The 27,468-nt window shown below is 51.7% G+C and overlaps 1 protein-coding gene across 5 annotated transcripts in view; it reads left to right on the top strand.

The window, feature by feature from the left end:
- INPP5A (inositol polyphosphate-5-phosphatase A) overlaps positions 1-27,468 on the top strand; it is a 125,803-nt gene that overhangs the window by 3,729 nt on the left and 94,606 nt on the right. For 3 of the 5 annotated variants that reach the window (XR_006741738.1, XM_036439275.2, XM_045582164.1), the window contains exon 2: positions 5,923-6,006. The exons of the other annotated variants lie outside the window; for them this stretch is intronic. Coding sequence is in view for 2 of the 3 variants with exons in the window: in XM_036439275.2 (XP_036295168.1) it covers positions 5,923-6,006 (84 nt within the window). In the remaining variant the exon portion in view is untranslated. The remainder of the gene's footprint in view (positions 1-5,922; positions 6,007-27,468) is intronic. 5 annotated transcript variants of the gene reach the window in all.

The following is a 27,468-nucleotide window of genomic DNA, read 5'->3' as shown; positions in this document are numbered from 1 at the left end:
TGGATTTTGACAAGTGAGGTTTCTAGCTTCAGGCTCTCTACATGTTGGCTAGGAGTGAACCGAGAGGGGAAGTTTCACAGCCGAGGTTTCGGAGCTGTCCCACCCTTACATGGTAAGGCTGTTTCTTGGGAAGGAGACCTAGCCAGGCAGAATTTTGAGAGCACAGCCTGCTTTCGGGTGTCTGCCTGTAAGGACTTTGTCCTGCTACTTACTCAGTGCTAAATGTCAGCTTTGAGCTGATTTCCCTTTTTGCTTGGTCAACCCCTGCGCAGCCCTCTACCCAGGGGTTGCAGACCGGTTGTGCAACTGGGCTCTGCTGAGGATCGCTAAGGAGGCGCAGGCCTCTCAGGGCCTTGCAGGCAGCACGTGTCTGTGAGCTGCTCCCTGGGCTGAGCAGGGTGGGCAGCACCGGGGCACGGTTCCTCTCTTCCCTCCACCATCAGTATTGTCCTTCTTGCCCTAGTTGTAGCCCCACCCCGAAAACTCCCTGAATGCCACAGCTCTCCTGCTGCTGTGGGGCTTTCTCACTTCCACCACTCGTCCTCAGCCTTCTCCCAGCTCTGCCCAGCACAGCAGGCTTGGAGGGGTGCACTGGGACGTGTGCCAGAGGGCCTCTGACATCTGGGTCCCTGCTTCTTCAAGGACTTCTGTTTGGTGATGGCTTCACTGAGATGGTCGTCACACGCCATACACCCCAGCATGACTGTGTTCGGCCAGTGGTTTCCTGTACCCACAGAGTTGTGCACCTCTCACCAGCCAATTTTAGGACATTTCTTGTCCCAGAAAAAGAAACTCTCCCCATTCTCTCCATCTCCCTGAACCCCAGCTCCTGGCAACCACCATCTCTAGGACATTTCCCACGTGGAGTCACTCATGTGGCCTTTTGCGTCTGATTTCTTTCACCAGCGTGTTCTCGGGGCTGGCGTATGTGAGAGCCACATTCCTGGCTCTCGATGAGCGCTCATCTCCTCTTGGGCACACCAGTCTGATCTCCCATCCAGGATGGGCGCCTGGCCTGCTCTGCCTTGGCCATCAGCAGTAGTGCTGCCATGAGCATTCATGCCCAGGTTTTTGCACGGACGTGCGTTTTCTTTCTCCTGGGCATGTGCCTGGAGGGGCGCTGCGGCCGCTTGGTGACTCCTTGTAGAGCCTGTGGAGGAGCTGCCCGCTGTTTCCAGGGCCCGCCCCACTGTGCAGCACACCTGCCCTGTCCCACATCCTGCCAGCACTCCTCATTATGTCTCTTCAACGACTCCTTCCTGGCTGCTTGGACACCCAGCATTTGGCTCTTGTTCTCACGCCCACCTCCAGCATTGCCACCTTTTTCCAGCCATACTCACCTCCTGGGAGCTCAGCTAGGCTCAGGCCTCTCCATGTGGACGCCCAGGAGGTAGGGAGAGGACGCAGACCCTGAGCCCAGCACACGGTGCTGTCGCCTGGGGAAGCCCAGTGGGCAGGCCAGTGCCTAGGCTTCCAAGAGATAGGGAAAGCAGCAGTCCTTGTCCATGCAGCCCAAAGCAGGCTCTGGTGTGCCGGGCAGGTGGGGGCTGATGGGCCGGCTCCTCACAGTCTCCCTCCCTGCTCTCCTGGGCCCCTGGTCCCATGGGTATGGTCTGTGGCATTACTGCCTGTGACCCGAGACCTGAGTGTACTTTCTGTTTGCCCAAGTTTGGGGCTGTTGATGGGGTCCCGCCCATCCCCATGGTGGTAGGATCAGATATATAGTGCCCCATGTTTGGTACAGTTTTCTCTGCTGCACACCTCACCCTCCACAGCACTGTGCCATGCCTGCCTTAGATGTGGTTCTCATTGGAAGTCAACATGGCGAAGGTCTGTATGCAGTCACACTCGCCTCCTGGTCCTCCTGCCTGATGTCCTGGATCTCACAGGCGGAGCTGTGAGCTGTCGGCCAGCCTCCGAGAGCTCACACTGTCATCTGTGGGGTTTCCTGTTTTTATCGGCTCTCCAGTTGCTGAGGGAGGGTTTAGATCACTGGGTGGGGGAGCCACTTCTTCGATGTAAAGTATTAAATATTTTTCTTGTTTGGATCCAGTGAAGTGAGCACTGCAGGGCGGCCTGCTGGACAGCCCTGGAGGACAGGACACGTCTGCTGCCTCTCAGCCTGGGATCTGGCAGGGCATCCTGAGAAAGGTCTCTCCACTTGAGTTTGGGGCTTGCATGCCCCCATGGCACACACCATCAGCATGGGGCCTGCATGTGCTTCCTGGAGCTGGGCAGGAGGGGCCTCACAGCCCTGGGGTCTGTCTCTGGTAGGCGATGGCCGGGTTTCGGGGAGAGGCCTGTTCTAGGATCACTCAGAAGTACAAAAGTCGGACCAGGCCTGCCTCCAGCAGATTGCCCCTTTAGAGCCCAATGACTGGAAAGGGAGATGATGGGGGTCAGTGCTGCCTGCAGGGACTACAGGGTGATGGCTTTAAAAAACACTTTATTGTTGAAAATTTTGCATATGTCCCCTCTCCCCGCATTGATCCCTGTAGCCTGCCCTTGCCCCTTGCCCCAGGCCTTCCCCACCCCACTGTCTGTGTCCATGGGTTATGCATATATGCATACGAGTTCTTTGGTTGATCTCTTCCCACGGTGATGGCTTTTTAAATGTTGACTGCCTCAGTGTCTGCAGGGCAGGCTGGTGGCAGGGTCCCCTGTTGGGAGGTGGGTTTGATCCAGGATGGGTTCCAGTAGCGGGGTCAGCACAGGGCCTGGTGATCAGTCAGAAAGGCAGCGGAAGGTCTGAGCAGCATCTCGGTCACCCACCTGCGCTGCTTTATAAAGTTTAACATTTGGTTTGGGAGGTGGAACTGGCACTGAGGCAGAGTGTCCACTGGGAGGGGCCCACGGCTCCATCCATCACAGGGAGGAGGCGAGCAGACCAGGCAGGGTGGAGCGGCACTGTCCCATCCTGACCTCACTTCATGTGGGGTGTGCATGTGACCAGCGGTGATGTGGGAAGTGGCTCAGGTCCCCAGATGTCCATCAGGATTGAGAGGATCTGGAGCAGGTTGGGAGTGAGTGACAGGTCCTACACCGAAGCTGGTCTGGGTGCTGCACAGACATGGAGTTTCGTGGCTGACGAGGTGGCCTGGCTGTCAGGGAAGCACACTGGTGCCTCCCACACTGGAGGGAAACACTGCCTCCGGTTCTGGCTTTCCCTTCAATGAATAAGTTCCCCTTCTCTCCAGGAGCAGGGCCTTGGGGTCAGCCTCTTACTGGTGAGCCATTGTGACCTTGGACTTGCCTTTTTGGGCCATCAAGGTCCCAATGAGGGGTTGGGGATGCCACACAAGCTGTAACCTGCAGTGTCCTTCCCTGTCTGAGCAGGGTGGCTCGCCCTGCCCTGTGGTTGGGTGGCTCGCCCTGCCCTGCCCTGGTACCAAGAAGCCTATGCCTAATCTGCCCCTTCTTTCATCTGCAGCCTGGCCCACCAGGCCTTCCTGGCTCCTCTCGCTCTGGCCTGGGAGCATGGGAACTGGTGCCTGGACCTGTGTCTTGGAGGTCCAGCCCTGGCTTTGGTTTCCAGGTTCACTGGTGTGGGCTCAGACTAGCCTCCTTCCTGCCCTTCCTCTCAGGGCCTCTGAATGGCCAGTAGTTTTTCTGGAAACCGAAGGGGATTTAACAGCTTGGGCCAGGTCTTGGTGGAGGGGAAATCCACCCTAAGGCCCTGTGGGAGGCCACACTCCAGTGTCAGTGCGGACATGCAGTGACGTAGGGAAGTGTGGATGTCTCTGCCTTTCATCACATGTAACTGTGGGCATGTGACTTCTTTCTGCCCATGTGTGTGTCAGGAAGGTAGGAAGGAAACCCAGCACGGAGGGAACGGAGGCTCTGACAGGTGTGTGGCATTGGTGTTGTCAGGTGTCCCTGGGTGCCTCCTTGGCAGGTCTCTGTCCTCTCCTTCCTGGCAAGGGCCTCCTGTGTCCAGGGCTGAGCAGTGCTCGGGCTGCCTGGTTGATCCATCAGCTGTCCCTGATTGTGCCCAAGGGATGGCCTTGTGTGCCCAGCCGGCACCTGTGGCGATGCTGGATGGTCCTCTGTGGCCCGGACAGGACGTGCTCCTCCTTTCCCAAGGAGCCCCTTTGCCCTCCTGCCACCAGCTCTGTGCGGCACTTCCCTGCCCCACCCTGAATTGGTTCCAGGTTTGTGTTTCGGTCCGTTCCGTCTTCCCTGTTGATATAGATCTCATCACATGACATTCCACTCAGGTGTGCTGGCCTCTGACCCGCACTGGGCAGTGGCAGGGGCGGGATTCGGGGTTCTGTGTAGATGGTTGTAGGGGCAGAGCAGACACAGCTACGGGGAATCAAAAGAGCTGCAAGGCCGCTGGGTTCCTGGACACTGCTGCGCTCAGGCCCACCGCTGCCCCTGTCAGAGCATGGGGGGCTGGGCAGTCAGTCCTCCAGGCAGTTGGAGAAGCTGGATTCCTCTGACAGTATTAATCCTTAGGTGCAGGCAGTGGCAGGCAGGGCTCCCTGGAAGGGGCGTGGCTGTCCATAGCCTCCCCTTCCACTGCCCATGGGCCAGGTGGACACCCACCCAGATTGGGGCAGAGAGCACCTAGCACAGGTGAACTCTCTGCTCCCAGCCTCTGGGTGTGATGAACCATTCAGAGGGCTGTCCCCACCCTCTCTCACTGCCTCCCGAGCATCTCTGATAGTCCTGCTTCCTGGAGGTTGGGGTGGGGAGTTGTTCCGTGGTGCACCCACCTGGTCATTGGGTGAGAATTTCTGTGAATTGGCAGCCGTGTTCCTGAAGTCGCATGGATGAGAGGTTCAGCCCTGCAGGGCAGAGGGTCTGTCACCTTCCTGATGGGCACGTGGCTTTCCCGGCCTGGGCTCGTCACCGAGTGAGCACAATGCCATCACAGGACAATGGGGGCAGGTGTCAGGTCCGATGTTCCCAGCTACTCCCTATTAGAAGAACAAGAGGAAACACTACGTGGGTCCCCTTTCTGCATTTAGGGAAAACCTTTTCTCTCTGTGCCTGGAGGCGAAGCACTCAGGCTCTGAGGCATGCTCGCTAGCCTGGCCTTCTGCTGTCCCCATCAGATGAGGCATCGCAGGGACTGACCCCGCTGGCCCCGTGGCAGGTGGCCTTCTTGGAGGCCTTGGGCGTGCGGCTCTCATCTCTGAGCCTTGCTGTCCTTGGGTGGGGGCATCTGCTCAGGGCCCTGCGGCCTGCCTGGAAGGGGGTTGCATGGGGGTGCTTTTGGGCCAGCAGTTTCGTTAGCCACACGGCTCTTTAGTCCCAGGATCCACAGAGCAGATGGAGGACAGGTCCTGAGGACAACTGTGGGGCCAGCTGCCCCCAGCTCAGCATGGACCCCAGCTCCGAGCACTCTCCCTTACCTACTTAGGCTTTGGGGGACCGTTGGCTCTGTAAGACGGGCGAGTGTAGACTCCGGTCAGGAAGCTCTAGCCACGTGGGTGAGCCTGCTTGTGTGGACTGAGAGCTGGGTTGAATGGTCAGTGCTTTCAAAACTCTAATGAGGCCTCCGCTGCAGAACCTTGGGAACCCGAGAGGCAGGCATAGAAGGGCCGGGGAACGGACAGACGCACTCCTCCTAGTTTGCCCAAAGCTGCCCTCCAGGACACTCAGAGTCCTGTACCTGTTTGGGGTCCCAGGATTGATTGGGGTGCATCAGTGGGCTCTGGCTTTATCCGGGGCAGCAAACGTTTACCCAGCACCTGAGGGCAGGGCACCCTCTGCACTTGCCGCGTTGTAATTTGGGGTGATGCGGAACTTCCTTTCCGACGGTCCCCTTTCTGCATTTAGGGAAAACCTTTTCTCATGTGTCTGATTGGTTCGAGCTCCTCCTGCATTTTGTTAAGAATGACAGCTGTCCAAGTCACAAATTTGTGGGGACATATGTTTTGCTTTTCTTTTCTCCTTCACAGTTACAGTTTTCAGATCTGTTGCAACTTCCTGTTTTCGCTGTACCGCCGTCACTACCCTCGCCCTGCATCCAGGCAGCACATACTGTGCGGAGTCCAGGTGGGAGGTGGGTGGCTGGGCTGTGTGCAGGGACAGGAGGGTCGTGGTTATTAAAGCTGCAAACAGAATCTGGGTGAGCAGTGGACACTGACCAACCAGGAAACAAAAGTAACACCCCAGTGGCCAGTTTGATAACTCCAGGACTGTCACCAGGTAGAGTCTCATCTACAATAACTTTCTGAGCCCTCAGCTCGGTCCTTTCATTCATGGCCCAGGGGCACTTGATGTTCTCAGAGGGGAAGTTCTTAGGGCAGGATGTTTGGGCTCCATGTAGGTCAGCCTGGGGTCCTCCCATTTTCAGACTCCAGGTTTCGGGTGGGTCTGCTGTGCTGCCTGAGTTTGCAGGTGTGTAGGTGACGGGGCATCTAGGAGAGCTAATATTTAGGGATTGTTAATAGCTGGTCCCAGCCCTGGCCGGTTGCTCAGTGGTTAGAGTGTCAAAAGATCTCAGGTTTGATTCCAGGTCACTGGCAAAATGGCACATACCGGGGTTGTGGGTTCACTCCCTCCTCCAATAGGGGCATGTGTGGGAGGCACCTGGTTGATGTGTCTCTCTCACATCAATGTTTTTATTTCTCTCCCTCCCCCTCCCTCCTGCCCTTCCACTCTCTCTGAAAAGCAATGGAAAAAGTATCCTCATGTGAAGATTAAAAAATAAACTTAAAAAAAAGTTAAAAAAAAAAAATAGCTGGTCCCAGTGGCCTTTCATTCACTCTTATTTAGTGACCTCTTCCTTGAAGTTGGGCCCCATTTCAGGGGCTGGAGGCGCAGCAAGGGGCACCCCTAAGGGGCCCCCCACCATAGCAATGCTCCCATTGGCACACTGCCTCTGTGGGCATCCTCTGAATTGGCTGGGCAGAGCGGCCTAGTGCTGGGAGCACCCCTTGGGGAGGCCCCCAAAGCCCCTGTGTGCTGCCTTCCCTGCTTCACCTCTCCCCCCAGTTTTCTACACCCACCCCACCAATCCTAATCTAAGACAGGAGCAGACTGTAGGGTAAAGTCTGGAGAGCAGGTGATGTCACAGAGCATGAGGCAACAGAGAAGTCAGGAGAGGTGAGGACAGGGGGGCCTGAGAGGGGCATCCTGGGAGTTTGGGAGGGATGTTTCAAGAAGGGCTTGCTGTGGGTGAGAGGAGTAGGGGGCCCAGGCAGATCCAGGAGCCAGCGGGTTGAGCCATGGTTTGACTGCACAGCGTGGAGAAGCCTGGCATGTTGTCATGTTGCCCTCTGAGGCAGGGGTTCCGCTCTTCTTGTCTTACAGGAATGAGACACAGCCCACCGTTAGGACACAGGGGCCTTGCCTGGCTCTGGCCCCTGAGTTGCCCCAGCTGCAAGCACAACAGGAGATGGACTTTAGGATGCAAGACACGCCCTGGGCGTGGAGACCGCAGGTGGCCTCCTGGGGCAAGTGGCCAGGATTGGGGCAAAGGCTTCAGAGCATGGGAGCTGTCCTGGGGGAGGAAGGAAGGGGTGCCCACTGGGGCTACTTTGGGGCCGAAGCAGAGGCTTGAATCAGGGAGCAGGCCTGCGTGGGAAGTACGGGCTGGCGTGGGTGGTGAGTGAAGGAAGCTGCAGGCTGAGAGGCAGCATGTGTCTGATTGGTTCGAGCTCCAGTGTCTTTCATGCACTGGGAACTGCAGCTGATGACCCCACTTCTAGGAAGATGTGGTTAGTGCCGCCGCCTCTGCCTTGGCCCCGCTGTGTCCTCCCCAGGGCGGGCCTTCTGTGTAGACGTCAGCTCCTCCTGCATGCACTCGGGCCGGCCGAGCTGCCTGTGCTGTATCGGTATTTTTAAAGCTACTGATAAGTGAGTCAGTCCGGAAAGGGAAGAAGGGGGGCTTAGGCTAGGCCGGAGGGTGAGGAGCTCAGAGCAACTCAGGGAAGTGTAGTCCGGGAGCATCGGTGTCCTTGGAGGGAGGGGTCCACCCCCGGCGAGGCGCACAGCAGTGGCCCTCATGGAGGGGGCCGCTGTGGACTGCCTCCTGAGGAACCACGGACAACAAATGCGAAAGCACCAACACATGCACTTTCCATTTCTATTGTTTAATGGAATAAATTCCAAATGGGGAGAAAGTTAAAAATTGATCCCAGTTTCTACGAGAAAATTGGTGGCTGTGACCCTAACCTTGCTAAATTTAGTTTTCTATAATGAGAAGAGCCTGTAGAGTCACTCAAAAAGCCCAAAACTCATTGTGTATATTCCGTGGGCCATTCAAACTGTTTTCAGCACAGCCAGGGGGCAGACCTTGAGTGACTTCAGTGCTTGTGGCAACTGCTGCACCAGGAACCTGTACTGTGGGTGAAGGACAAAGTTATTCTGTAAGAGAATAAACAGCCACTTCCCTCCTGGAATTTAACTTGACGCTAGGCGCGTGTTGCTTTTCACGGAGAAAGCCCTGATCCCAAGCTGAGTGGTGTTGACTTGGGGTCTGCACGTGCCCCTGCTGTCCGGTGGGGCTGCCAGGCCCAGACACATGTGCTGGGTCTGCTCCCTCCCCCGGGGGAAGCAGCGCCCTGAGCCCCGACATCTGCCCGGGTCCCGGAGTGCGGAGCATGGAGCAGAGGGACCCCCTGGCCAGCCCTTCTTTGTCACCGATGGGCCTCAAGTCCCTGCACTGAAGGTACTAAATACGGGGCTCTCCTCCCCCTCAGCAGCATGCTTGTGAGACAGACACCCTGCTCCTGTCCTGTGCCTGGCAGTCCTAGCACCACGAGGTTTACCTGGCATTCTAGCTGCTTTGGAGTTCACCCACAGAGTGAATGTGCCAAATGCCTTCACAGACCCAATGGGCAGTGAGAAGGCTCCCCTTTCTTACTGTCACAGTGCTGAGCACCGAGCCCTCTACTGGGCCAATCCTGGGTGCCTGGCCAGTGTGCCCAGATAGGGTTACGTATATGTGTGGTGTACATGTGTACACCTCATACGGTGTCCATTGGTGGCCATCACACACGTATACACTCACACCTGCTAGTTCACATCTCGACAACTTTTGGTGTCACCAGTCCTTTGGACCACCCAGGGGGCTGTAACATGCATCTGTTATCCTTGGGTTTGCATTTCCTCGGGTACTTGTAGAATCACTTTCAGACTTTTTCCTTGGGTTTTCAAAGATCTTTATTTTAGATTGTGCAGCTTTTACAAATCTTGTATCTAATTAGTGATATAGTTATTTTGATAAGGAATGTCCGGATTATGGGCTCTATCTCCAGGGTGGGGCATGCAGGAGGCAGCCGATCAATGATTCTCTCTCATCATTGATGTTTCTCTCTTTTTCCCTCTCCCTTCCTCTCAGAAATCAATATACACATGTATATGTATATGTATATGTATATGTGTATATATATGTGTGTATACAAAACATACATACATGTATATGTGTGTATATATACAAACACACGTGCATATAAAGAAAAATAAAAGAAAGTTTGTATTTTCTGGGATTTGTCTTTCATCTAGGTTATCCAGTTGGCCACCATTGTTCACAGTATTCACTTGTAATCCTTTAATTTCTATAAGGTTGATAATAATGCTTTCTCTTTTATTCCCAATTTCAGTAAGTTGAGTCTTTTGTTTTTAGTCAGTCTAGCTAAAGGTTTGTCATTTTGTTCATCTTTTCCAAGGACTAACTTTTGTTTCATTGATTTTTCTCCGTTGTTTTCCAAGCCTTTGTGGTGGCTGCATTTAAATGAAGTCAGACAGGAGGCGTTATTCACAGCCCACTGCTGCTGTAACTGCTGGTGAGAGAACCTCATTCTCTGCCTTTTGCCTTGCTTTTCCTAGTTTTGGTTGATGCTGAGCCTTTCTCCCACTTGTTTCTCAGTGGAGGCTGCATTTCGGGGGCAGGCCGATGTAGCTGCTCTTCTCCTCGGTCCCTGAGGTGGAAACAGTGCTTGTGGCCCTGATTTTGGGTTCCCTTTCCTGCATGATTAAGCTTTGGGTAGTCTTTGGGCACCACTGAGGTCCCCTTACTGCAGATCTGTCGATTTTGTTGCTGAAATAAAGGCAAAGCTGGCAGTAGCCAGCTTCTAGCCAGATGCTCCTCTGAGCGCTCTGCTGTCTCTGAGCACCGCTGGCAGCTCTAAGAATCTGGAGGGACCTGGCCAGCAGCGCCCGGGGCCTGTGGTGCCCGCCACAGACTCCACTCGCTGAAGCGGCTGTCTCCTCCCTGACCTCCTGCCACTGACAGTAGGAGGAGCAGCAAGCACCTGGACTAGTCTCAGGAATGGAGCAGGGAAAGAATGCCCTGTAACAGCTTCCACTGAGCCACCTCTGAAGGCTGCCCAGGTCGTCCGCTTTGCAGGTCAGGTCGGCCCTGGGTTACCCCAGACAGTGTGAGCTCAGCTTACCTGTTTGATTCCAGAGACCACCCATCAGTCGGTTCTGTACCTTGGGTGTGACACTTCCTAACTTTGGGGTAGTTTGCCTACAGCCTCATAGACTGAGCTCTGTCCTGTGCACATGGGATGTGCGCTGTGGTGCTCTCCCCCTCAAGGGTGTGGCACGCGCTCCCAGGGAGAGCCGGGGTGAACCCTGCCCCTGAGAGCTTGTGGCTGGGCCGGGAGGACTATAGCGGGGTTATTTTATAGCCGTAGCTCTTGGTCTGCTACAGGCCTCTAGTTACAGTAGACAGAACAACTCTTGCTAGTTTAAGCAGAAAAGGAAGTTTTGAGAATAGGTGGCTCCTAGGAAGGGCCAATAGTCAGGCTTGGAGGGCCCAGGAAGGGGTGGCTGAGTCCATCTATTGTCTGGAGCCCTGCTGCTGCTGTCGGGAAGAGGATCCGCCTGGCAGCCACTAACAGCTATACCCCTTTGCCCACCCCTGCCCTTGCTGAGATGGGTGCCCAGTGACTGCCAGGGTCAGGGCTGGAGCCCAGGGAACTTGCCGTGACAGAATGATGGTGACACGGGTCCTGCTCTCAGAGGAGAATGCTGGGAGGACCCAAGCCACCTTCTACCAGACCGCCTCCGGGGCCTGTGGGTGCCTCCACCCTGCCGAGTTGTAGGTCCTTGAAGCCCCTAATTGTAGATTCTGGTTACTGTACACGATGACAATACTTTTGCTTAAAATAAATTTTCCCAACAGCTTATATTGGCAGTAAAAACAGAAACTTGAGGCCAACGTGTAAGAAAAGAAAATTAGCCGAAACCGATTTGGCTTAGCAGGTAGAGCGTCAGCCTGAGGACTGAAAGGTCCCAGGTTTGATTCCGGTCAAGGGCATGTACCTTGGTTGCAGGCACATCCCCAGTGGGAGGTGTGCAGGAGGCAGCGGGTTGATGTTTCTCTCTATCAATGTTTCTCTCTATCCTTCTCCCTTCCTCTCTATAAAAAAATTAATAAAATATATATTTTTTAAAAAAAGAAAAGAAAATTAGAGCGTGAAAACTCATTTTTGCGGCTTCTGTCTGGTTAGGTGTTCTCTGCCCTAGCTGAGCCTGGGAGCGCATCATCTGTGCCGTGTCGGGCGCAGTCCATGACTGCAGCTCACCTGCCTCCTCGGCCCCGGTGTTCGGCATTGGTTTGTGAAGGAATACTTCCTAAGTAGCATTTACTGGACTTTTTATAGCTCCAAGAAGGAGACCAAACGAGCATGTGTGTATGTTGGGCGTTGGTTTGTATATTTAACATATTTTTATTGTTTTAATTCAAACCAATGGAACCTACTTTCCATTTATCGCACTTAAGTATACATTGGTCTTTAAAATACATAAAGTCATAGTCTGTGAGTTGCTCAGAGTAATAAAGGACCCAGAGCAAAACGTTGATTTAGAAGAGGGTGTGGTTCTGATGCGCTGAGGACCAGTATCTTCTTTGCGCCTGCGCCACAGAGAGGAGTGGGTAGCTGCCAGCCTCACAGAGATCATTGCTTCTGGCTCAGGCCCCGTGCGGGGCCTATCGCCAAATGGCAAGCTCTGGACTTCCTGCCCAGACTGTTGCCCCGAGGAAGGAAGCACCTAGGCCACCAACTCCTGGGCCTCAGTGTAGCAAGAGCTGAGGCCACCCCTTGGTACCCCACTCTTTCCTTGTTTCTGGGCTCCTCCCAAGGCTGCCACAATGCATGGCACCCATGCCCACCTCCCCTGCTGCCCCACACTGTGTCTTCTGTGCCCTCCTGTTTGCACAACAGAAGACTTTTCCCAGATGATCCCACCTGACTCTTCCCAACCCTTCCACAGTGAGGGGCCCGGGATGGCCATACTGGCTTGGATATGTGGAAGCCCACTTTTCCTGTGGGGATCCTATGCCCATCCTAGAACCAGGCGCAGGTCCAGAGGACAGTCCTCTCCTCACCCTTGAAGAAAAGGGTAGCAAGGGGATATGAGGGCCACTCCCCCATGCGCTGGTCCCCACCCAGACTGCTAAGCCCAAAAGGGAGAAGGGAGGAAGGACAGGGACCTGGACTGTCTCTGCCATGGCTGTGCTCCTTTTCACTGGGCTGGTTGGCTGGGCTAAGAGGAAGGGCTTCAGTAACTGGTACTCGATGACTCAGTTGTCAAGGAGGTGTGTCCACTGGATAGTGCCACATCCCCCTCTGCCAAGCAAAATTCAGTTTGGAGACACTTACCATCTGAACAGAAGAAACCCCTTTGTGATCATCAGATACACAGGCATGAACTTGGGAAACATGATCTATATTATACGATGCAGCTGAACCCAGTGAAAGGTTGAGGAGAGGACGGAGGGATGAAGGCACAGGCAGCTTATGCAGAATTAGTAACTTTTGAGGGATAGGCGCTCAATAAATGGCATTTATTTTTAATATAGGCAATTTCTATCTAACTTATCCAGATTGTCACTCATATTCTGCCTTGTCATTTTACTGAAATCTCTTAGTGTGTGTATATTGATTTGGGCTTTACGTTTTTTTGAAGACAGATTCTGGTATGACATCTAAAGTTTTCATAATTAGAATAATTTTGTGTAATGTGTGGTATAATTCAGGTTGGTGAGAGTAGTCCTCTGAATTAAAAATAAATTAAAAACCTGATTATATCATTCAACAGTCATTCATTCATTCGTTTGGCAAATTATATGTGAATGTTATTTTTTTTTTTTTAAGATGAGACTTGAGACATGAGAAGAGCAGTTCAGTTTGGATGTTAACGTAACTATTCTCTTGGACCTTTTTCTCTCTTTAGTTTGAGAGCAGGTACCCTCCTTTTCACCTACAACCGCAAAAACAGGAAGTGTACACAGAGTGATGAACAATTTTGTTTCTAGATGTAAACACATATTTCAATTGGGAACAATTACCGAAAATTTTATGGTCCAAACGACTGACTGCAGCTTTATGGACTAGTGTCCAGAACTTTTGTTCAGCTTTAAATCTGACAGGTCTCCCGGGAAACAGTGTCAGGACACAAGTGACAGAATCTCTATTCACATTGGCTTAAATCACCGTTAACCCTCTATGCAGTGGAAGGTTTGGAGGGGGTGGCTGCTGGTGGGCTGGTGGCTCGGAGTGTTACCGGGGTCCAGCTCTCTCTCTCATCCCCCCACCCTGCTATTCCCTGTGCCCATGGAAGTCCCTCTTGGATCAAGATTGGATGCCCCAGTCCGATCCTCACACCACACTCTGCAAAAGCAGGAAGGAAATGCATGGAGCACCATTCAAAAACCGAAACAAGAAATCCCACCTTTTTCTCAAAAGAAGAAACTTTTATAAAACTCTTTAGTTTGAGAACATTTTAGGTTTGCAGCCAGGCTGCAATAGCGCAGAGTCCCTGTTCCTCCCTCCCATGAACATTAGACACAACAGTGGTACCTTTGTCAGAGCTGAGAAATGAACATCAGTTCCACAGTACTGACTAAACAACAGTCTTTATTTGGGTCCTACCAGGTTTCTGCTGAGGCCGTTTTCTGTCCCAGGGTCCCGCCCAGCGTCCTGCATTAAGTCGCCGTGTCTCCTCGGTCTCCGCTGGCAGTGACATTCCTCAGTTTTGCCTCCACGTGTACAGGACACTCACCATGAATGGAGCTTATAGGACAGAATGTGTTCTGGGTTAGTCAAGGAGTAAGGGTGAATGAATGTGAAAGTCAGGACACGACTAGACACGAATGTAGACTTTATAACAATGTACACTTAGGCTAAATTTATAAAACAGCCTGCAAGTCAATCAGGCACAAGAGAAAATGATGCATCAAGACACACTGTACACATGGGGTGTATGAGGCTACTGCCAATGTAACACAGCTCCTGCTTATACCAAACTTTTTCTGTAAGTAAAAGAATACACTCTAAAATAATGATGAAAGTGTAGTGAATGCACAAACATGTAACGTGGCTGTTTATTATCATCATCTAGTCTCACTTTCTGTACATAAATGTAGGGGCTGCACTTCACACAATGGGCAGCATCACCATACAGTGAGGAGTGTTGTGCTGGGACCATGTGATCACAGCTATGACGGCACTGAGCAATGGGTTTTTCAGCTTCATTATAATCTAGGGCAGTTTGCTGCTCTGTTGACTAATGAGTTTGCCGACCACTGACCTAGGGGACCACCATCATCTATGCTGCCCCTCGTTGACCAAACATCGTTATGTAGCTGTGACTGTATGTACAGGTATCAAATCCTCCCGTTGTACACCTTGAGCTTAGACAATGTTATATGTCAGTTCTACTGCAATGAAAGTGGGGAAATAGAGAAAGGTCAGTGAGCCATGTTAGAACCTAGAAAGAGACTTGAACGCACACGAGAACTCGGCACGTAACGAGGGTGGCATTTCTGTCGGAGAAGATTGGTTATTTAGTGTGTTCTGACACAGTGTGGTAAAAACATCCAAATCCACTTCTCAGCCCTTACACCAGGTAATTCTAAATGGGACGGAGATAAACCAAATTTCATCAAATTTAAGAGTGTCAATAGAATGTGCCATTATTTTCTGTACTTTTCAGGAAAGAAGGAAAAAGAAAACCAGTGCTAGAATATAAGAAAAATATCAAAAGAATTAAAACCCCAGCCAACATGGCTCAGTGGTGGAGTATTAACCTATGAATCAGGAGTTCATGCTTGATTCCCAGTCATGGTACATCCACGGGTTGTAGGCTCAGTCCCCAGTGCACGAGGTAGCCAATCAATGGTTCTCTGTATTCATTGATGTTTCTGTCTGTTTCTTCTTCTCCCTCTCTCTCTGAAATCATTACAAATATTTTTTAAAATAAAATTCATTATTTAATTTTCTTTAAATGCAACATTTATTGAAAAAAGATATTACGGCCCTAGCCAGTTTTGCTCAGTGGATAGAAGAGTCCCAGGTTCAGTTCCGGTCAAGGGCACATGCCTGGGTTGTGAGCTCGATCCTCAGTAAGGGCCATGTATTATAGGAGGCAGCCAACCAATGATTGATTCTCATCATTGATATTTTTTTCTCTTTCTCCCTCTCTCTTCCTCTCTGAAAAAAAAAAAAAAGAAAAAAAAAAAGAAAAAACATTGTGACTTATACTCCCACTTTTTTTGAATCATCATGTGATAACTTATTGCTCAATTACAACATCTAGAGACATATTTTACGTGCTGGCGGAGACCTCAGCGGTCCTTCTGGTGTTCATCTGGTTCCGTCTCTACAAGAGCCAGTTACGGTTTCATCTACGTGCTTCTCACGGAAACCCTTTTACGAGTATTGGCAGTTAAGTTCTAATATTTCCAGAATGATTCCTAGCAGCTCCATGAGATCAACTCAATTATTAAGCTATTTTTAATGAAAGCCTTGAGTTTTCCATTTCAATCAAACTATTAAACACTTTTGTGAAAAAATAATGAGTATTGAAATGTTATTGCCCCAAACGTGTAAATTTGCTGCATATATTTGTAAAAAGTGAGGCCATAAATCAAGATTGCAATGTTACTTTCTTATTCATAGTCTCTTTTTTAAATTCTTGTAAACATTGGACATCTGAGAACATCTGGTTAATTCTGGCCACAGTAGATGTGAAATTCAGATACTTTCCATATCTTTTCCTTTTGTGTTGTCATAAATTCCCTCTGGTTAAAAACAACTGAAGTTTTATTAAAATGTTTTATTCGATGAGGTTGACCATGTCCTCCATGACGAGCACACATGTGGTAAGCCCTCGAGGGCCTGGACCCCCACTTCGACCCAGTGGTGGTGGGAGCCCTCTGGGCACAGGGGCACGTCATGTGAGCCAGTGAGGATGGCTATCTTTTGGTTTATGGATGGACTGAGGCTGGCCCTGGCAAGAGAGCTGTGGCTTGGGGAGCCTGGGTTTCCCCTTTAATTTATAGTCGTCAGTGGAATGCCACCCAAAACTCTGGGAGGAGGGAAGCCATGGTGAATGGGTGCAGGAGGCTGGCGAGTGGCTCCAGTCGGAGAGCCTTCCAGCTGAGCAGACAATACAAAATGCCGAGTGTGGCTGAAATGACAGTAAGTCTGCAGTTTGACAGATGAAGTTTCTCTTGAGCCCACTCCTGGAATTGTGAAAGCCCATGAAGACATTTGAATGTTCACCGAGGGCCCAGATGAGGAGTGAGCTCTGGTGCGCCGGTCCTGGGCTCATTACCGTTAGGGGCATTCTTCTGAGCATCGGGTCCATGTCTGGGCGGGTGTTGGCCCATCTCTGCGGGGACTGCCAGGCCCTGCCAGTCGGAGGCATTTGGACTACTCCTGTTTCCTTCCTGAGTGCTGGTCCTTTTCACCTGCCCGTGGGCCGCTGGAGAGGCCCGTGGAGGCCCGGCAGCTACAGTAGACTGGCATCATCCCAGGTGGGCTTTAGGAGGAGACAGGCACTCACCGCATGGGCTCACTCAGGCCAGAGTGGGTGGGGAGGGTTTGCACAAGCTGGGGCACCTGCAGAACCCACAGGAAGGACACCTGTCAGCTGTGGGCACTGAATGGACAGTATTGACCCGGCTAGAAATCGTAAAATTAGTAACCAAAGCAATCTAACCACATCCACGGTCATTTGGAAACTAGTGAAAAGGGGAAAAGACTAGAATGATCCCACTTCCCCAGGCAGACCACAACCATCTGAGTGTATTTACTTCTAGGCTTTTCCCCGCAGAAGTCGTTTATTTGAAATTCTGTGAGCAGTGTTTACGTTGATGAGGAGTCAAGTTTGAACTCAGACAGCTGCTCCTTGGCGCCGCCCTCAGGGCTGCCTTTCCATCCAGCCCTGCTCATGCCCAGGGGGCCTTGACCTTCTGGGTGGTTGAGCCGCCAGGGTTCTGGGGCACAGGTGTGGGGGACCCTGAAGTGTTGGCTGCCTGGTTTCTTTCTTACTCGTACAACAGCTTGCCTCTCACACTTGCTGCCGAAGGGCCTGGCTGACTTAATAATGTGGCCCTGTCTACTCCTGTACCATGCACGGCACTTCTGGGACAGGTTTCTCTGGGTGGCTCCAGGACAGGGCTCCTGCACCCCCGCGGCTGCCTCACCCATGGTGGCTCCTGAGCAGCTCCCCAGGCCCCTCTCGCCAGCAGCCTGCTTCCTCCCTGCCTCTGCGGCCACGTTGGTGGAGCCGGGAAGACCAGCCAGGGTCAGGCTGTGGGCCGAGGGGGGTGCCCTGCTCCAGTCTCCTCCCCTTGAGGACCGGCACCTCTCCTGTGCTGGTGAAATGTGCTTTTCGGGGTCACAGAGGAAGAGTTGTGGCTATCTTTGCAGGGTGAAGGTTGGGTTCAGAATGAGGCCATGGGTTAGTGCTGGGCATTGCTCTGGCTTCTAGGACCCAGTTCCTGGGGAGTTGGGGGTTCCAGCCCTGGATGGAAAGGGGCAAGAACCCTCATCTTAGCTTCCTGCTGTGAGTAGCTGTCCAAGGCCTTGGTTGCTGGAGAGGGTTCAGGCTGGGATGTTGTTCTTCTCCCTGCTCCTCTGTCCCTCTCCCTCCTGGCACTCTGCCCACTCTGAGGCCTAACCTGCACATAACACGGATGCCCTTCCAGTTGGCTGGCTAGCAGTGTGCATCTTGGAATATTCTAGGTTGTCTTGGAATACAAGCTTGTCTGCATTACTTTAAGCATTAGGCATTTTCCTTCTATATTAAGCACACGTCTCAGTGGACTCGCGTCTCGCCTGTGCCGACTGGAGCTCACGCTTTCTGAGAGTTGGGGTTCTGTGCCCAGACCTGAGTTCCAGAACAGACCTCTGTGTGCTGCTGGGGTGGGCGCTGCTGGTGTCTACTCTCTTCTCCTTCTTTCCCCAAAATGCTGGTCACAGTCAACCAGATTGGCGTGAGCCCATTGAAGGGCCGAGAGTTGTAGCTGTAAGGGCCCATTCTCAGGGGCTCGGGAAACTTTTGGGGGGACCTGGGAAGGGGGATTTTGAGGGATGTTGGGGGACTCCGAGAGCAGGAGCACAAGCAAGGAGGAGAGCACAAGGCATTCCCAGGCTGACCGGCACAGCCATTTCTGCCTTGGAGAAGGCCCCGCATCTGTGGGCAGGGCTGGCATCTGCAGGCAGGGGTGGCATCTGTGGGCAGGGGCGGCGTGCTTCCCTGAGTGCTTCTCCGGGACACAGGGGTGAATGCTCTGGTTCTAGCCCATTTGTTCTGGGGACCCTCGAGCCCCTAATTTGAGACAGGATCCTTGAGGAGCTTAGCTGCCACTTGGGGGTGCCCTCTGAAGAGTGGGGGCAGAACAGCCCTGACATTGAGATTTCTGGATGATTTTAGTCATGGGCTTATTTGTTAAATGTCAGCAATTTGGCCTCACTCAAAATTTGTTTTGAGATCAGGCTCAGTATTGAATTTGCATTGAAAGAAAATCAGGATTCTAAAATTAAAATATTCAGGAAAGTGTTATTTAACCCTTGGGAGGTTATTATGCCCATATAAAAAAATTTGTCAAACACTGATTTAATGTCCATAATATATGACAAGAGCCCTCACTTTGTTGTGTCTGTTTTAAATGTGGAACGTGCCTCTGTTCAGACCACAGTAGAGCGGCTCGGCCTCCCTCCCGCCACATGGTCATGTGCCTTATGTTTTTATGTGGTTTTTTAGTGCAAGCAATAGCCGTATAGTCTGCAGTATGTACGTGGATCACATCAGCCAGCACTTGGAAACTACAGTACTTGCTGCTTGTCCTCTGCTGGTGTCTGCAGACTGCAGTGGTGTGAGCCTCTCCTGTCCCAGAGCGGAGTCAGACACCTCCCGTCCCTCCCTCGGTGGCAGGGTGTGCTTCTGTGTGAGCTTGGACTGCGCCTTTGGCGGCTTGTGTTTCCTGGGGCACTAAGGCGTGGGAGGGCCCTGTGGCTGTGGGGCAGAAGTCTCAAGGAGGATTCACCTGTCAGCAGGTGTGGCTCCTGCTCCACCTTGTCCATCATCTCCCCAGGTCCTGACTGTGGGCCAGATGTTAGGCATCAGGCCCTCGGGGCTCCAGTGCTCCTGGTTGGGGGGTCTGGTCCATGTGGTGGAGCTGCACGGGCATGGGTGAGGTGGGGTGACATCCACAGTTCCCCAACAGGAATGCTGTGCAGATGGGAGTGTGGTGGCCCTGGGGACAGGGCCCACAGAGGCTGCGGCATCCTCTCTGACCTAAGGGCAGGCCAGGTGCACAGTCTCCTGTGCATATTCCCGCATGTGTGTGTCTGGGCCCCAGGAGGAAGATTTGGGGACCAGCGACAGACCTGTGGTGCACTTACTCCAAATTTCCCAGCGTGAGCCTCACCTAGTGACAGGGCTGGTCAGAGGTTGTGCCCGCCCTGTCTCCTTCTCTTTTCCTTCACTTCCTCCCTGTCCACACCGGCCTAAATGGCAGTCGGACATCCCTCTCGTGTCCCAGATTGGAGAGGGTGAAGGCTGGACTGAGGTACACACGCCCCCATGCACGAATTTCATGCACTGGGCCTCTAGTATATATATATAAAAGTGTAAGGACTGTTAGGACTGAACGACCAGTTGACCGGTCACTATGATGTGCATGACCACCAGGGGGCAGATGCTCAGTGCAGGAGCTGCCCCCTTGGAGGTCAGTGTGTTCCTACAGAGGGAGTGGCTCACCAGAAGCCGGGCTCACAACTGGAGCTGCACCAGCCCCAGCTGGGGCTCCTCCCTGGCCACCTGTCTGTTTGGCACTGCTACATTTGAGAGAGGGCACAGGCCAGGCTGAGTGCACAAATCCATGCACTGGACCTCTAGTTTATTATAAAGATTGAAGTTGCCAAAAGGAATAGGACATTACATATCAATATTTAAATATCCACCATCTCAATTGCCATTAACATTTTACTATCTGTGTTTCATCATACATTTACCCATATATCCATCCATCCATCAATTGTTCTGGTGTTTATGCATTTCAGAGTAAGTTACAGACAATAGCATACTTCCCGCTGAAGTAGCTAGAGTTCAATATTGGTTTAGTTTTTTCTTTTGATAGAAAATTTACATACGGTGAAATGGTCAAATTTAAGTAGACATTTGCTGAGTTTGACAAATGCTTATGCTGAACCCAAACCATTCTCAGAATGTAGACTGTGACCACCACCACAGAAGATAGCCTGTGTCCTTTGCCCCTCATCCCCATCCTGAGGGAGCCAGGCAGGCTTTGGTTTACCCAGTCAGACTCAGTTTCTTGAAGATGGTTTTGAAATTGGTCTGCTTTGTTGCCCGAGGTCCTTCCTTTCATGGCTGAGCAGTTAGTTTCTGACCGTACCTCGGCCTTTGGCTCTTCCCTGTGGATGCACACCTGAGCTCGTCTCACATTTTGGCTGCTACGTGAACATTCCTGTGCAGATCCTTTTGCAAACATATTTTCGTTTCTTTTAGGTAACTTCACCTGCAAGTAGGGTCAGTGAGTCGTGAGGTGGGTGTGTGTTCCGTTTCCTCAGAAACTGCCAGAACTTTTCCCAAAGTGGTCACGCTGTTTTATATCACACATCGCTGCGTTCCTCCTTCTTGCCAGTGTTTGCTGTTTGGTCTCGGTCATGTTCGCCACCCCGGTATCTCCTTGTGGTTTTAACCTGCGTCTCCCTGGTGGCTAATGATGGTGAGCGCCTTTGTAGGTTTACTGGCCATTCGTGTCTTTTTGGTAAAGTGTGTATCCCTATGGCTTGCCCATTGTCATTGTGTTACGTGTCTGCATGACTGAGCTGCAGGAGTTGGTGCGCTCCACACACCAGCCCTTTCAGATATTCTCTCCCACGCTTCCTGTGTCTTCTCGGTGGTTTCAATGACCACAAGTTTCAGGTAAGATTTCCTAATGACGACCGCTTTCTGTGCCCTAAGAAATCTCTGCCTGCTGCCACATCGGCGAGACATTCTCCCCTGGGTTCCTTCATGGTTTCACCTTTTACATTTAGCTTCTTTCTTCTCAGATGACTTTTGTGTCTGACGTGAGGCCATGGTTGAGATTTAGTTTTTCCATGGGGACATCAGCTAATCCTTAACCATCTGTTAAGATTTTGTTTCCCAGGGGATTGCTTGGGCATCTTTGTTGAAAATCAAAATATAGGTGTGTGTCTCTTTCTGGACTCTGTTCTGGTCTATTGATCTGTTATTGAATTTTATTCCGGGACCATCTGTCTTGATTACTGTAGCTTTACAGGAAATCTCGAGACCAGTGTAAGTCCTCTCACTCTTTGTTCTTTTAAAGATTGCTTTGGGTCTGCTAGGCCTGTCGCATGTCCGGGGTACGCCAAGATTACGACCCTCGTCACACCAAATCCACAGATCACCGCGGGCAGACATTTGAACGTTTCCAAGTCTCCTGCTAATGGAGACCACGCATCTCTTTGTTTATTTGGGTCTTTAAGTTCTCTCAGTAGTCTTTTGTAGTTTTCAGCATAGAGGTCTTGCATCTTTCATTAAATGTATTTCTACGCAATTTATGTTTTTTGGATGCTATTGTAAATGGTATTTTAAAACATTTAATTTTTCAGTTATTTGCTGTTGTTAGATAGAAGTGCAAATGAGTTTCTGTGTTAACTTTGCACCCTATGACCTTGCTAAAATGTGGCTTTTCAGAGTCTTTAAGGCTGTATATGTCAACAGTCAGCATCTGCAAACAGCCAGCTGTACAGCTTTCTCTGACGTGGTGCCTTCTTCTCTCTCTGCCTCCTGCTCTGGTCAGGACCTCGACTCCATGTGAACCAGGATCTTGAGCCTGTAAGCATGGTGGTAACTAGAGGTTGTTTTTTCTTGTTTTAGGTGTTCTTTTATTAAACTGCGGGCATTTTCTTCTATTTCTTATGTTGCTGAATGTTTTATTTTTAACTATGAAAAAATTGAATGCTGACAAATGCATTTTCTGCCTCTATTGAAATCATCCTATAGTTTTTCTCCTTTAGTCTGTAAGTGTAGTGAATTACATTGATTTTCAACCAAACTACCATTCCTAGGCTAAACCCTACTTGGTTTATGACATTCTCTTACATATTTCTGCATTTGGCTTGTGTATGTGTTCATAAGAGATATTGGTGTGTAATTTTCTTTCTTTGCCAAGTCTTTGGATGTCTTTGTCAGGGTTTGGTATTAGGGTTATGGTGATTTCATAGAACAAACTAGAAATTATTCTCTCCTCTATTTTGTAAAAGCCATTAAGATTGCTGGTGTTTCTTCCTTGAGTGATTAATGGAATTTCCTAGTGAAACCATCAGTGTAATGTGGGAAGTTTTTTGATAAAAATCCAATTTCTCTAACAGATGAAAGTTTTGTTTCATTGTGTGATATTATTTTTTAAGGAATTTGTCCATTTCTTCTGAGCTGTCACATTTGTTGTTGTTGCTCAGAGACTCTCCTATTGCTCTTTTTAGAAAATATTTTAGAGAGAGAGAGAAAGGAAGGGGAAGGGATAGAGAATAGAAACATTACTGAGAAAGAAACATCTGCAATCGGCTGCCTCCTGAATGCCCTCTACTGGGGATTGAGCCTGCAACCCAGGCATGTGCCCTGACTGGGAATCGAACCATGACCTCCTGGCTCATAAGTCAACACACAACCACTGAGCCATGCCGGCCGGGCTCTCCTATTGCTCTTTTAATGCCTGATATTGGTTCCTGATATTGGTCATGTGAGTCCTTTTTTTTTTTTTTTTTTTTAATGACATCATACCTAGTGGTTTTATCAGTTTTACTGATTTGTTGAAGAGCCAGTTTTTGGGTTGGCTAGTTTCTTTATTGTTTGCTGCCTGCACTTGTTGGAGTTTTTTCTCTGACTGTTCCATTGTGTGACCGGAATGGGAGCTCGCTGGGACACTTGGCTCTGACCTGTCCAGGGGGAGTTCTCTCCTTTGTCACTTTTTCAAGACTTTGGTTGGGCTGCATTCACATTCTTTAGAACCCACGCTGCTAAATTAAACTTATGTACTTTTTTTCCTCCTGGGAGTCCTCTCCTCCTTCCATAGCTGGTCTTCAGGACCTAGCTTGAGTTTGGCCCTTTCTCTGTGGACACCTTTTCCCACCTGTGAGCAGGAGGCCACATGCTGTGGCAGGAGGAGGTGGCACTGTGGGGTTTGGGGTGCCCTTCAGTCATGTGGAGCTGGCTCACCTCCCAAAGCTCCAGGTGACTGCTTCATTCCACCGGAACCAGAGCCTTATGTCCCTGAAACCCAGCTCCTGCCTTTGTCTTGGATGAGCAATGCTGTGGCAGCGTGGGAACACCTGCCACTTAAGGAGTCCAGTGTGTTGTGTCAGAAAGGGCAGAGGAAATGCGTTTCGAGGCTGGCCTTGTCGTGTCTGGGCTGGGCCTGTGTTCTCCCTGCCTAGGTGGACCTCCATCGGGAGACACACAGTCTGTTCCTGTCTTTCTCCCAGGCCTCCATCGGCTCCCACTCTCAGTTGCACAGTCGGGATTCATCTCCCGCAGAAGCGAGCACCCTCCATGAAGGGAGAGGGCACAGGCTTCCCAACTACTGGCAGCTACTGGCGGCCACCTCCTCTGGGACACCTTTCCCCAGAATTCCCATTCGGACATCATCCTTTTGACATAGTCAGCGGTGTACCCCAGTCGCAGTGGACAGCCTGCTAGAGGGGCAGGTGAGGATGATAGCGTTGTTGTAGATGTTATGGCGATGGGGTCCCAGGGCACCAAGGTGATAACAGTGTAGGCAGCTGCAGTTTTATTTTTTGCTCCCCCCACCCCACTGAGCGTCCCAAAATGCTTGATATGAGTATAAATAACTTTTGAAAAGAAATCTTGTTAAAAATTGGACAGAGAGATGCAGTGGATGTTAAAAGCAACAGTGGCCTAACTCTGGTCCAGGAAGAGTTGCCTACCCCGCCCCCACCAGTCTCATCTTCCCCTGGACAGCTCACGAGTCCCCCTGGACTCTCCTGCTGGTGTTTATTGTAGTGTTTATTGTGGGTGTGGAGTTTGATTTCCATCATCTGTGATCTTCTGTGGACTGCCATGTTCTGGCCTTCCCGCGGTCTGCTCTGTCCTGGCACGTTCAGGGGTCAGGCCGCCTGGGCCGCATCCTCTGGACCAGGTGCGTGCTGTTTGCAGAGGACCACGTGGTGTGCTCTGATTTTATTTCTTTCCAGTATTCTATAAACCCACTTGTAAAAGAAAACGAAGAGAACCAGTGTGCGGACAAGAGCACATAAACCGCTGGAAAAGCTTGGAGGATGGAAAGGACAGGGTTCCCTTGGAGGCGTAGGGGCTCCATGAAGCGCCTCCCGACCCTTGCCCCACCCGGCCAGCTGTCCCCTCAGCGGGGCTCTTGGCACAGCTGGTTGGATATTTTGGCTGAAGTCACTATGGAGGGGGAAAGCAGTGGTGTTGGGGGACTTCCTGGGAAGGGAGCGCTCAGGGGATGGAGGCTCTGGTGCGGGGCTGGGGGGCGGGGGAAGGGGGAGATGCTGAGATCACAGGGCGAGGCTGTTGCCATGTGATGTGTAAAACTGCCTCGGGTTCCAGGCTTCTGCTCTGCTCTGTTCCACATCTGGTGCTTGGAGTCCAGCCGGATACACGTCTGTTGGGAAATGGGCCCCAGTTTGGCCTTAGCCGGATGGTCGGCCTGCACAGAACGTGCCCGGCAAGGCGATCCTATCGGTTTTCATAGGCCCTTATTTCCTGGGGCTGCCAGGATGTCCCGGGATTGCTTTGTTCTTAGAATTTAATCCTGTGTGATGATAAATTATTTTATTTAATTGTCTTATTGTTCCAGGTGTGGATTTCTTTTTCTTTTCTTTTTTAATGCTTATGGATTTTTTCTTTTTAGAGCAAGGAAGGAAGAGGGATAGAGAGATAGAAACATGGATAAGATGTTTCTTATGTTCGGTTGGCTACTTTCTGCACGCCCCCAACTAAGGATAGAGTGCACAACGTGGGCATGTGCCCTGACCAGGAGCCGAACCGTGACCTCCTGGTTCATGGTCCAACACTCAACCTCTGAGCCACACTGACAGGGCTGATAAAATACTCTAAATATATTATGATCTGGGACACCGTTAAGGGGAAATGTCTATTTTGTTATCAATTCATCAAGCCCTTCTTCCCAGGGGATTACAGTTTTCAGAGGATGCATCTTTGTGAGAAGTTTTGGCATAATTTGGAGAGACTTGAGCAGCTTTTTCTTCGTACTTAATGAAAGAGGAGGGTATTTCTAGCTTCCCTTCACAGGAAGACCTTGCTCTTTGAGTTCCCTTTTCTTTCTCATTCTCTCGCAGAGTCTGGATAGCTGATGGGACGGAGGCCAGATGGAGGGGTGGACATGGGAGCTCAGTGTGCGACCCTGGCCCCCAGGCTGCTGCCTGCCTGCCCCCTCTCGCACTTGTCATCTGGTGGGGGGTTGACCGTCACTTCCTTCTACAAGCCTGTTTTTAGCCTCAGTGTATTTCTGACTGCACAGACAAGATTTCCCTTCACATGAGAGGAAACGGTTTTCCGCAGGGATAAGCGAGTGGCGGGGCCAGGATTTCCTGCGGATCGCGCAGCGCGGCCCCTGCACCGGAGACCCTGGGTCTGCAGGGGGAAGGAGCTAGGGTGCTGTGTTAAATGGCTCAGGCTTGAAGGTGCTAAGGCTCGATCTGAGTAACATGCGGTTGGGTGCTATGTGCACGGTCCTATGGTCGCTTCTTGGAGTGCGGGTCTGCTATCTCTGAGGGGGTTAACCTCCAGGGTTGGGGTGCTGCCTCCAGGACTGGGGCGGCACCTTTGAGACCCCATCTGCCCTCAGCCCAGGCTCCCGCATGGCTTCTGGAGCCAAGAAGTCCTTTCTGCTCCCAAGAGTGATGCCTGTGCTGCGTGACTCCTCAGCTCCGTGTGGCCAAGGAAGCAGCAGCCCCTCTCCCTCCTGCAGCACCCAGGGACCAAGGGGCTTCAGCGTGGGAGTCAGATGGGGGCTCCTGGGGGGAAGCAATGCCCATGGGCAGTCTGTGGGGTGGGCTTTCCTGCGCTTTTGCCCACAGTGACTCTGGGTGGAGTTCCCTTCTGCGCAGCCGCTTTCGGCATTCAGCATCTCTTTTCCATGTGCGCTCTCTGGCCTAGCTGCTGCTTCCTCAGCAAACTCCCCTCCAGGCGCTGCTCCAGGTTCGAACTGCAGCCTGTAGTCAGTCAGGATGTGCCTACAAAAGTGACAGAGATGGGGTCCCTTTCATCAAAACTGTCCTCTCCTGGTGTGAGAGCCTTCGTATGCTAAAACTCCTGGGGTGCGGACATAGTGGCATTTTGGATTCAGTGAAATGTGACAGTCGTTACTGGTGAAGGCGTGCTGTGGGTGAGAGAACCTCCCAGTGCCGCTGCATCCTCATGGCTGGATCTGTCCTGCTGGAAGAGGGTGCCATCATCTCTGTCCCTGATGGGACGCGGGGCTGGAGGAGCCAGTGCCTCTCCCAGAGCCTGCAGGGAGACTGGGGGTTAGTGTCCCAGCCCTGCTGCCCTTGGAGCCTAGATCCTTCTCTGTGAAACAGGCTGCAGAGCAGGGAGGTGATGGAGGGTGGCAGGGAAGGGCTGCTGAGGGAGGGGCTGCTGGAGCTGGCATGACCACACAGAGAAGCCCGATGCCCAGGCAGCCTGTGGGGTGCGCTCCAAGGCTTATTACGAGGGATGGTCGCTTGGAGTCCTGGCCAGTGTGGTAGGATGAGCCACCAGGACCAGTGCAGTCCTCCAGGCTGGCCAGACTGTCACCTTAGGCGACCACGGAGAGGTCCGATGGGGGTGATTCCTGGGGCTTGGAGAGAGGTGGCTGGAGGGGCTGTTCAGAGAGAGCTGAGTTCTCCACCAAGGATTGCAGGCTGCACACCCTGGCCGAACTCGTCACCTGCTCAGTCCCAGGCAGTTGGGGGCTGGCCAGGGTCCCCCGCAGGCCTACCTCCCAGAGTACAGCGGGGCCGCAGAGGAGAGCAGGTGAGCGGGGGAGCCTGTTAGACGCTCAGAGAGACATCAGAGGCACCCACAAGTGAGTGCTTTCCCATCTAAGCACGTGGTCTTCACTCCGGCCATTGGTCCTGGGACAAAGGTATCTACGTACAGTTTACAGACATGTCACCCCAGTTGCCTCAGCAGCTTTGATGGTGCTTATTACTCCTTTTTCCTGGCTTGTGCTCAAGGCTCACCTGCAGAGCT

The sequence above is a fragment of the Pipistrellus kuhlii genome, unplaced genomic scaffold, assembly GCF_014108245.1.
Source record: "Pipistrellus kuhlii isolate mPipKuh1 unplaced genomic scaffold, mPipKuh1.p scaffold_m20_p_15, whole genome shotgun sequence".
NCBI classification, from domain to species: Eukaryota; Metazoa; Chordata; class Mammalia; order Chiroptera; family Vespertilionidae; genus Pipistrellus; species Pipistrellus kuhlii.
This window is presented reverse-complemented; position numbering and strand designations above follow the sequence as displayed.